The 12,414-nt window shown below is 38.3% G+C and overlaps 1 protein-coding gene across 1 annotated transcript in view; it reads right to left on the bottom strand.

The window, feature by feature from the left end:
* Positions 1–12,414, bottom strand: part of LOC127443882 (uncharacterized) — a 49,735-nt gene that overhangs the window by 18,152 nt on the left and 19,169 nt on the right. Inside the window, exon 2 of the mRNA XM_051702890.1 lies at positions 4,546–4,658. Within this exon, the coding sequence (XP_051558850.1) occupies positions 4,546–4,658 (113 nt within the window). The remainder of the gene's footprint in view (positions 1–4,545; positions 4,659–12,414) is intronic.

Below are 12,414 nucleotides of genomic sequence, written 5' to 3'. Positions count from 1 at the left end.
GATATCTCTGAGTATGCATAGAGTATGTACCTGAATTAGCTCACCATCTTTAACCATCTTTACAAAGTGACCACAAACAGAAACACATACCATCTGAGCAAGGCTTAGGGGTTTGTGCAAATGCTCAACATGACTAGGGATGCACCGATCCGATACCTGGATCGGTATCGGCTCCGATACTGACGTTTTTAAATGGACAGGGTATTGGTCCGACGAGCCCGATCCAAATCCGATACTGTGTGTTAGTCATGTTTGTTACTGTCAAACTAAAAATAATGACATAAAAGAACCCATTAAAACACAATTAAAGTAGTTCATATGACTCGTGCATTTTATTCAAAGCCACCCGAAGACGTGCAATAGCTCTGTGAATCACAAAAGGCTATGTTTAATAAGTAAATATATAAAATGCATGTGCAGCTCCAGCGCATTATTGAATGCCGCTGCTGTTTACACACACCCGTGGCTATTTTTAGCCTTCACAGCGGTGTGCAATATTTGAGCGCTACTCACGAACAACATCTCAGATGTAGATGCTCAATAGTTTGGTTCACTTATATGCACTTAGAATGGCACCGGAGGTGGATTTTTACCGGAATTTGAATAAGAAGCGAATTAAACTACTGTGAACTTTCCTACAAACAGACACATACAGGACTTCCTGGAGAGTTTAGAATGTCAAAATAAAATCATGAGGATTTTAAAAGTTAAAGATGTCACAGAGAGACTCACGGAGGCAGAGATATGAACTCAGCAGCAGGGTTTATTGAACAGATGATTGAAATAGTGATTTAACTTTGTGAGTAAATCCAGTTGAGCAGAGTGGCAAATGTCTTACAACTAAATTGAACAAAAAAGAGATCTGAATCCTTTAAAGTCCAAATACAAGTTAAAAAAAAAAAAAATACTGATGACTTATACTGGAATTACTGTTAATTTTGCTGGTACATAATCCAGTATACTAGTTAATAATAAAGTGTTTCTTAATAAGCTATACATTTATATTGAAATAATGTGTAGTTAGAGGTTTGTGTTTCTTTACATATTAAAGAGCACACCCAGTTAGTTCCACACAATAATGTAAAGATATTCTAAGCTGATTATGCAAAAAAACAACACTGGTATCTGGATTAGTATCGGCCGATACTGAGATTTCCGATATCGGAATCGGATCGAAGAGAAAAAGTGGTATCAGTGCATCCCTAAACATGACATGAATACTCCGTGGTGCTCATGTGGACAAGTTATGGTGCGTTCGAAAACTTAAACAAAAGACATTTCTAAATTCAAATTGCACTTTAAATAGTGCCCGACCGATATATCGGTCAGCCAATATTATCGGCCGATATTAGCCTTTCACCGATATATCGGTATTGGCGTATATTTTACCGATATGAAAACCTTTTTCAGAACATATAATACAGAAAACAATGCTTTAGAATTGGTGTCACAGCGTAGTTTGTCAGTGCAGTCAGTAATGTAGCAGATTGAAAGGTAAACATCAGAGCAGCTCAGCAGACAACAGTGTGGTGGTGGATTGTGTGTGGTGAGTGTTGATTTCACGCTTTGCTGTTACCTAGTTTGTGAGACACAAAAAATGGTGAGAGGCTGGAAAGTAAATAAAGTCCATCTTTTACGCTCCGTGGCAATGAGCTTACAGCTAACTAGCTAACCACGTAGCTACTTTCATACCTTGTCAGCGTGTAAACATGTATTCACCAAACTGTTTTATTCAGGATTACCCCTTCAACCGAACAATTCCAGTCGTTGCATTTATAAAATGTAATATTTAAAAGTCTGGTTTTCCAGACATTAAAATAGGATATGTAATAAAAGTAGATTTAATAAATAGTATATTTGCCCTGTGTAAATAATAATATATAGGAACTGTATCTAAATTAAATGAGGGGTGATAAATACTAATACAACAGGCTGGAAAAATAGATATTTATTCATTTTAATATCCTATATATGTATTTTGAATGTGTTGAAACTTGACACCGGGCGACACACCCTAAAAATGGCACCGTTAGATTGGTTTCATGCTGAAGAGCTGCTTAAAAGTACGTTTTTTTTTCTCTCTCGTAAATGTAAATGAGTGTAAATGCCAACACCATCATATATGTCCAAAGGACTGATGCCTGTCAACCAAAACATGAGCTCATTGATGTCATTAAATGAGTCTGCTTTTTTATTCCATCAGTTACTCCTGGTCGGAGGCTGCCGAATACATTTAGTTTATATGTAGGGTTACGTCCTACATAAATGTAATGGTGCAACGCTCAAATATTTAGTAGAGCGTAAACTGTGACTTAGTGCCCATTTACGCCACAACTAGGCTAAGTTGTAACGTACGTATAGCTGGTGCAACCGGTCCCTGATGTTTATTTAGCTATTTATTTTATTTTTATTGATTCTTTATTTTAATGGTCAGCCATTGACATACTAAACAGTTCTAATGTTTATTAATCTATTTATTTTATTTTAATTTATTCTTTATTTTAATGGTCAGCATTTGACTGATACTAAACAGACAGTACTGATGTTTATTTAACTATTTATTGTATTGTTATTCTTTATTTAAATGGTCAGCAATTGACTTATACTAAACATACAGTACTGATGTTAATTAAGCTATTTATTTTATTTTTATATATTCTTTATTTTAATGGTGGGCAATTGACTTATACTAAACATACAGTACTGATTTTTATTTTGCTATTTATTGTATTTTTATTTATTCTTTATTTAAATGGTCAGCAATTGACTGATACTAAACATACAGTACTGATTTTTATTTTATTTTATTTATTCTTTATTTAAATGGTCAGCAATTGACATACTAACAGTACTGATGTTTATTAAGCTATTTATAGTATTTTTATTTATTCTTTATTTTCTCAGTGTTCATTTCTAGAATTTGTTGACAATGTATAATAATAATGTCAAATGTTCTTTGATAAAAATATTTGTTTCAGAAAGCAGCCTTCTGAGTACCTTTGCATAGTCATATCGGTGCAAAATAGGTGCACAATCCACATAGAAATGGTCTGTTTTCATTCCAGCTCACAAATTAGCTATATCGGTCACCATATCGGTAATCTGTGAATTTTCCCCTCTCTAAAATCGGTATCGGTCTCAAAAATCCCATATCGCGCGGGCTCTAACTTTAAACGAAACGAAATCTACACAAATCTACACAAATCTTATAAACCACCTCCCCAAATCCAAGCATTTACTGTCAACCGGCAAGCATCCGTCAATGACAACAGGTGGAAAATTACTAATAGCCTACAGATTAAGAACTAAAGACAATGATAAATTTAAAGGTAATAATAATAATCGTAATAAACATGCCTAATAAATTCCCTTGTGTTCCCAAACTAATGCTGCGAAATATAAGTTCTTATCGAATTTGTGTTTGTATTGTTTTTGGTAATACAGTTAATGCTGCCTAATGAAAATAAAATAGAACTCAATTTTAGGTTCAAGGTGAACGTGTCTCCTATTACTTTATGATTTAATCATTTTTGTCTTTGTTTCTTTAATACAAAGATATATATTACTGAACCTGCAGAGTTGCGTTCACAATGCATGCTAACCGCGAAATGATCCATGGAAATAAAGCAAACTAAACTCACAGCACCTCCTGAGATGATCGGAGATCATTTGCAGCATTCTCATAGACGACGTTATTCTTGTATATGTTTTCAGACGAATGAAAAAATAAGTGATAACTTGTGTTCCACAAGACAGGCTCGCACTGCTTGCCTCTTAACAAACAGCGAATCAGACACTGGCATTGACACCTTTTCTTCTGTCTGTTCTTAAAAATATAATAAAGTGTCTTTCTTCTGCATGTCTTTGTGTCTAACAGAATTTCTTGTCTTGTGTCACTCCGAGACATCTTACTGGTCGCCAAACTGCTGCGGATAGATGAGCAAAATTTCCTGCGCATGAAATATCTACATTTGGACGAGGAGCTTGCGAACTGGATTCAGCCTCGTTGCATTTGGCGGGTGGTGGATACTAGTTTCACACTCTGGGCTACTGTTTAATATATTTGGCGACTTCACAGATCCATGGTTTTTCTATTTCCCAATATTGTCGTTCATCGTCTGTCAATGAGTGTCGCAATCGGCATTGGGAAATTTGTAAGAAATCGTCGCTATTCAATTACATAGTCCTATCGCCCAGCCCTAGTGCACATGTTCAGGATATATGAGAGCTGTTCGAGTCCAACCTGGATTGTGTCCTGATCAGAACCCCCTCACTCACCCCCTAATTTCCTGTCTACACTCTACTTTCCTATGAAAGGCAAAAAAAAAAAAAAAAAAACTCACTGTTGCACATCACCTCATATCACCACCTCTCATTGAAAATGGTGCTGCAAATTAGAGTCTATGTTAAGCCACAATTTTTCAGTTTGGCTCCTGTTATTCCCAATCCCATTCCCCCCTCCTCAACAATCATTTCATGTCCTCTCTTTATTGTGCTCTCTGAATAACAATGACTAAAAAAAACAGTCAAAAACACATACTTTACCTTTCTCGTGTCCATAGCTGTGCTCAGACATGCTCTCCTCCTCATCCTCTGCAGCAAATACTCTGTCACACACCTTCACTGGTGTCCCTTTCCTTTTCCTTCTACAGCCACGTCTACATCACACACACACACACACACACACACACAAACACCATCACATTAAACTGACAGCCTGACCAGCTCAATCTGCAACATAACACACAGATGAATCAATAAAATGGTCACATCACTGGATCAATGTAAATCATTGCACAAATGAATCTTTAGATCTCACTCACTCTTGCATACTTCTCTAATTTAAAAAAAACAAGCAGAAAAAAGCTGAATTGGAGTCTTATCCTTGAAATAGACTTCTTTGAAGCTCAACTGCACTTATATGTTACTAAAAAATAGCATTACCTATGTAATTAATCTTGGAGGATGGGGGATGTCACAAAGTGGTGAAACTCATGAATATTAATTAGGTTATGTGCGGATAATTTTTTAATGTTTTGATGTTCTTGATGACCAATTTAAGAGCTCTGATAAATATTTCACATAATTCATTTGATAACTTGATCTGTACGTCTGGCACTGTCAGTACTAGTATTTTGTTAGTCAGTGGATAAATACATTGTATACTAAACTTTAGCCAGAATGACTGATTGGTCTCATGGTAAAGTTTGCACTTGTAGTACAAGGAGGTCCGGGTTTTATTAAACTTTTAAGGCAAAAAGTGGTAGGGACATGTCCCACCTGTAAAATAATTACACCTGTGGCTCCAACGGTAGGAAAATGTGTACTTTTATCAAGGAATTTACGTACGGGTCATGTGGCATTATTAAATAAGTAAAAAAACATTTAACACGTTTATGTTTTATATAATTAAAAATATCACACTAAATTAACACATTAAATTGACAGCTCTACTAAAAACATAATGATGATTAGACACCAATTAGATTAACCAATTAGATGTCAAAATTTTCTGAAGAAAGAGTGAATGAAATTTGCCCATGCAGAAGTCAACACCATTATGCTATGGTGTTTGGTTGCTAGGGCATTGCTAACTGGTTGCTAGTGTGTTCTGGGTTATTTCTAGGTGGTTGCTCAAGTCAAAAGAGCCCACCCCCAAGTCTCTATGACCTCGTTTATACCTGGAAATAAGTTGCTTCTCAGGTGATCCGATCACATGTGGTCAGGCGAGACACATTGCTGTTTACCAGCGGTATTCCCATGTGTCTCCTGTGACCACAAGTGTTAGGATTTTGAGGGGAGGGTCTCTGATTTCAAAATGACATACATCAGTCACAATGTCATTGTGTAACTGCATGATATTAAAGCGTGAAAAAGACATTTCGAGCAGAATTATCCATTGTTTTATTGGAGTACCTGTGTAAGGTGAGTTTCAGATGTGTGTGCTTTTTATCTGTCCCCCCTGCATGTTGATATCAGACACATTGAAGAACATCCGTGAAGCTCTTGTTCTTGTATATGTATTAGTTTTTTCGAATTTTCCGATCGTATGGTTATTTCCTTTTAAAGCCGCACGTAACCGGCACAGTTTCAAATCTTGTTTTAGCACAACGGTTGATTGACAGGTGAGGGGTTGTGCTTCACTGCTGTCCGGTACGTTCAAGATGGATTAGCGTTTACACCTCAAATGCGATGTGGTCTTGTGTTTTTTCGACACCCTCCATATATGGTTTTTGTGATCTGATCACAAAACTTTTTAGACCCCATTACACCTGTTTTAGCACTGACCTCGTGTGATCTGATCACCCGAAATGCATCTTAATACCAGGTTTAAACAGGGTCTCTGATATTCTGGTCCCTATATTTTGCTCAGGTCTTTATTTCAATGTAAAGGTCATTTCACACTTAATGCAAAGCAAAAAGGCCTTTTCACACCAAATTTTTGTCATCAGCAAATTCATGTAATTGAAATTGTCATTTATAAAATGTCTGCTGACCCTATAAGTTCAAGTGGAGGACAATGGATTAGCGTTCACGTGCGTCCTCCGTCAGTACCCAGGTCCGCCTGGGGAAACTAATGATCCTACCAGCAGACTAAATTCCAAGAGAAGACGCCTGAGAGCAAATTCAAGGAATCCTAGTCACAACCCCCAAGCCAAAAGCACTAACAACAAACAGCCCCAAGAGCACTTAGCAGTAGTTCCAAATACAAATTCATGTTGAAGGCCTTTCTGCAGCCAAGTGAAGCCTCATTGAAGTCCTCACTTCCCAACACTCTACTGATGTTATCTGCCTCCAAGAAACCCACATTGGTACAGAGGAAGCAGGCCGCTACCCCATCAATGGCTTTGATCTTCTGTGCTATTCACCCCATATCACACTAACATTGCTGAAGCATGCCACTTGACAACAACCAGTTTCTCTGAAACTGTAATCATTGGCGGTTTCCATATTGCTAATGTATACAAGTCCCCAAGTGCCTACTGGGACCAGCAAGTCTTACCCAATCTATCTCACCCTGCCATCTATGTGGGGAATTTCAACAGCCAACACCCTGACTGGGGATACCCAGTAGAGGACAGTGATGGCGAGGCACTTTCAGACTGGTCATCTAGAAATGACCTTTCTCTATTACATGACCCCAAACAAAGAGGAACATTCCACTCAGCTAGGTGGAACAAGGACTACTCCCCTGACCTGTGCTGGGTCAGCTGTGTGAATGGAACCCCCTGTCCTGCACAGATCCTCATCCTTGACGACTTCACACAAGACAACACCGGCCCTCACTCATACACATTGGCCTACATCTCTCAATCATTAACAGCCCAAGGGAGATGCGATGGAACTTCCGAAATGCCAACTGGATGAAATACAGCGAAGCCCAGGACCAGAGTATTGTCACCATCCCATTCCAAAACATTACTGTAGATGCAGCACCATCTACAAAGCTTTCCATATGTCCCATGCCTGGACGAAGAAAGTGCAGCCCTCCTACAAGTCTACAAAACATCAGGGGACCCTGAGATAGCAGACCATCTCATTGAATCGCTAACCACAGCTCAATACAAAAAGTGGGAGGAGACTGTAGCGGAGCTGAATTTCACACATTCTAGTAGGAAATGCTGGAGCCTCATCCACCGCCTTGGAGCTGCACAGAAACCCCCTACTCAAAGCCGACCCTCTGTAACACCCAATTAAGTCTTGACCCACCTACTCACTATTGCAAAAGCAGCCCAAGACAAATACACCAGAAGAGCAATTATGAGTGAGCTAAAGACACACTGCAGACAACTCAGAGAGGAAAGCAACCCTGAGCCTTTTGAGGTTGGTGAACTGGAGAAAATCCTGCAGAGTATGAAATGTGGAAAGGCAGCAGGATATGATAACATCTCTCCAGAGTTCATGAAACATCTGGGCGCCCGAGCTCTAACCTGGCTGACCCAATTCTACACTAGGATTATACACACAAACTCAATCCCAAAGAAATGGCGAACAGCAAATGTCATTGCTATACCAAAATCTGGTAAAGAACACAAACTACCAGCAAGCTACTGCCCATACTCTCTACTCTGCGTTCCCTATAAAATCTTGGAATGCCTTATACTACAATGTATATCTCCAGGAGTAGAGAAGATCCTCTGTGTAGATCAGGCCGCAGCACAGGGGAACAAGTACTGACACTAACCACCTACATTGAGAATGGCTTCAAGAGCAAGCTGAAGACAGGAACAGTGTTCCTCGACCTCACAGCCACCTATGACACTGTCTGGCACAAAGGCCTTCTACTGAAACTTACAACAGTACTCCCCATCTGGGCAACAGCAACTATCAAAACACTGCTAAACCACCGGAGGTTCAGAGATCACCTTGGACAGAATAAAAGCGCATGGAGAACACAGACAAACGGGCTCCCACAAGGATCAGTTCTCGCCCCAAACCTGTTTAACCTCACTGGAACAGGTCCTTACTGAAGACCTGTCAAAACTGGACCAATACTGCAAAACCTGGTACCTAAAACCAAGCCCAGCAAAAACAGTCTCCAGTGTATCCCACCTTCAAAACACAAATGTTGCCAAAGAACTAAACATCCAACTGAACGGACTTAAGCTGAAGCACGTCCCCAACCCAACCTATCTGGGAGTGACCCTTGACAAGACCCTGTCCTTTAAGGAACATCTGAAAGGAATGGTGGCAAAGGTGAAGTCCAGAAACAACCTTCTTTGTAAGCTCGCAGGCTCAAAATGGGGGCAGCAGCCCCCACACTGCGTACCTCAGCACTGGCCCTTGCATACTCTGCAGCAGAATACTGTGCCCCTGTCTGGTCCAGGTTATCCCATACACACCATGTGGACGCCCAGCTTAACACAACCATGCGAATCATAACTGGGACTATTTGCTCAACCCCACTCCCCTGGCTCCCTGTCCTGTCCAACATAACCCCCCAACGTATCCGACGAGTCGCACTTAATCAAAGGATGCTCCAGAAGATCAAAGATTTCCCCCAACTACCAATCCATGCAGACATCTTCAATCCACCTACTGCCCATCTCCCATCTAGACGACCAATTTGGAAGAAAATCCTACCAGCCGACTTTACCACCCAATCTGCTTGGGAAAAGGAATGGGAGTCCAAGGATCCCCAAACAAACTGGTGTCAGATCCCACTCAACAGGTCCCTAGCACCAACCTCCCAAGGAGACAGTGGTCAACCCTCAACAGATTCAGGACCGGCCACGGCCCCTGCTTGGCCAGCCTTCACAGGTGGGGCAGCAGCCCAAGCCCACTGTGTGCATGTGGAGGGAAGCAAACAATGGAACACATCATTGAAGGTTGCCCTCTCCAAAGACTAAAAGGAGGATTAGTCACCCTCCATACAGCAGATCAGGAGGCAACTGATTGACTCGAGGACTTTGCATTCGCTAAATAAATAAATAAGTTCAAGTCTATGGGATTTTATCCAGTTTTCCATCTGCCAGAGTCTAAACGCTTAGAAAAGTAAGAGCATACCTCTCTTCAACAAGCCACATGATTTAAGGTACCACTAATTAAACTAATTAATGTGTTCAGTAGAATCTGTACTGTATCTATACATAACCTAACAGAACACTGATCTAGCTAGATTCTATTTTAACAGAAGAGTACCTGACCACATAAGAGTGTGTGTGCATGAGCTGCCATTAATAGAGTTGTATATAAAAGCCAAAGCTCTGTTTTCCACAGATGTAACTGTGAATGCTTAATAAGACAAGTGTGGAGATGTGCACAGTCTCTTGGTTATAGATGTGTTCAGTGTGTGTGTGTCTGACGTATTCATTGAGCTGTGATAAGACTCAGCCTTGCCGACTGGATATTGATCTGGCCGACCCTCCATCTGGACCCGAGAGTGTGTGTTTGCCTGTACAGGCAGTCACATTCACATGTTCATTCCTATAACAAGTATTTCAGGTCAGCAACAGAATTTTAACTGATATGATGAAAAAGACAGTAAAAGCCAATTCTATGGATCATAGTCAGGATAGACTCCAAATTTAATTGAATGTAAATAAGGATAGACGTCAAGTCTGTTCAATATTGTTGTGTAGGTTGTTCAGTTGATGAAACGTTGAAAATGGACCAAGGACGTGACGTGCAATTTTGATGTCCAAACCCCTTTATGGAGTAAAAATAAGGAAAATGTTCATAAAAAACACATTTATTGAATCTATTAATCTCTGTTTATCAAACATGTAATGAAGGTTTTACGAAGTTTAAGAATTATTAAACATTATAGTCACACAATGTCATACCAGATAACTGTCCGAACCTCATGGTGAAATGCAAAAAAGCTACAAAAAGTGTTAAAAATCAAATAAAAACTAAAATATCTGCCACAGGCATTATTGAGTGTTGCCAACAATATATTTGAATATTTAAAATAATATTACATCGAGTTGATTGTTGTGCTTTGGAGCATTCTGTCCCAAAACCGACAGTCAGCCAATGTCATCCAGGATAACAAGCAATCTGGAGCAATTTTATGGGGCATTTTATTTTGACACATTATCAGACAGGATGTTAAACAATCAGGAAGACCCTGAAGGACCCCCAAACAATGGTGAAAGGTTAGTAAGTCTCTCATAAAATGTGTTTAATTTACCCTTTTCGCTCACTGGTACACTATGTAGTAAAATCCTGTGTTATTTGGGATAGCGCTAAAAAAACATATATAATGTTAATTCTATGCAAATGTATTTATTTAATATGAATTTACATACTTGGAAGTTGAAGGTCAAGGTTGCAGATTTCTACAGGTAGAAATGATTAAGGTTCAAACTGAGTTTTGTCATACCGGATAACAATTTTGTCATATAGGATAACAGTTATTTTCTGTTAGCCCATAATGTCATCCGTTATCCCGGATGACACATTTGACATTATATTCTTTTTAAGTTTTCAGCTTTTATTTGTATAATTTCCATTCTTATTGTGATATTAAATGTTATTATGAACAATGTTTAGTTAAATACTAACAAATTATATATTAATAATAATATTTAATTATTAAATTATAATTAAATTAAATTATTGTCCAACCTGTCATATTGGGGAATCCACCCCTTTAAGAAAAGGCCATCCACTCTAGTGACACCATGATGCAGTTTTTTTCTCTCATCAGTGGCAGGAAATTCAACTGAGGTGAGTGAGTAGCTTACTTTCCTACTGACAAATTTTCCATAGGTTTGCTTACTTGCTTGCTCTGCCCAAGCTTAACATGTTAAACCTGTCGGCACAAAATATGCCAGAAGTGATAAGAATACATTTTTTGCAAAATATGTAAGTTTATCTATACCAAATTCTCTTCAACAAAAAAACTAGCTAGTTAGCTAGTCCCAGTTTGTTGTAAGCTAATATGCTAACTGAAGCCCCCCCGCCGCACACACACACACACACACACACACACACACACACACACACACACACACACACACACACACTAGGTCAAATTAGCCTATATTATTGCTGATTCATTGTTGGGTCACATTGTATATTAAGTGTAGCGTCATTACACATTAATAAAGCCTTAATAAACATGAAATAACTTTCTTCTCTGTTAATAAAGCATGTTATTAAGCATACTCAATCATACACAGTGCATTATTAGTTATTTCATGTTTAAACTTGTGTCAAAAGAGAATGCACCATATTCATAAAGTTTTTCATTTGCCTAGATGCTTAATATTTATACAATTATTCATCATTAACAGTTAATATGTATATGTACAGTTTTCACATTTTGATGATTTTTCTAGATGCCACTGTCAAACAAAGAGAGAGCAGCAAGGTTTCTTTACAGCGCAGCCTAATTAATTTCCTTGAAAAAACTATTTTCAGTGTGACTCCCTTTGCATAACATAAAAATACATACAAATTAATTATGTATGAACATCAATTATGTGTAAGTTGTGTAAAATGACAATTCATGTGTAAACTCATAAGGTGTCATACCGAGTAACAATTTCAGTCAGGCGGGATAACGCTGATTTTTTTCCCTTAAAACGCATAATTTCATTTTATGGAGTGGAGAAAACAATAATAGTATGATGCCAAGTACTATAAAACATTTTCAGACATTTTTCAGCTGCTTAAATCACATTGCAGCGTTAAAATGTGGGTAAAGAACTTTAATAAGTAGGGTCACGTTTAAAGCAAACACATTATAATGAGAAAAAAAATAATTGTGCATGTTTTATTTTTCGAGCTCTAAATATTGGTTACTGCCTCACTTTATATATTCATTAAGTATTATTGATTAAAAAAGTTTTAATATGATAATACTTTGAAAATTCATTAACGTTATCCCGTATGACATTTTGACTGTTGTCGTCACATGATTCTCAATTAAAACACTTAAAATACATTGTTTGACAATCAGAT

The sequence above is a fragment of the Myxocyprinus asiaticus genome, chromosome 7 (assembly GCF_019703515.2).
Source record: "Myxocyprinus asiaticus isolate MX2 ecotype Aquarium Trade chromosome 7, UBuf_Myxa_2, whole genome shotgun sequence".
Taxonomy (NCBI): domain Eukaryota; kingdom Metazoa; phylum Chordata; class Actinopteri; order Cypriniformes; family Catostomidae; genus Myxocyprinus; species Myxocyprinus asiaticus.
Note: the sequence above shows the minus strand (reverse complement) of the source record. Positions and strands in the feature narration are given on the sequence as shown.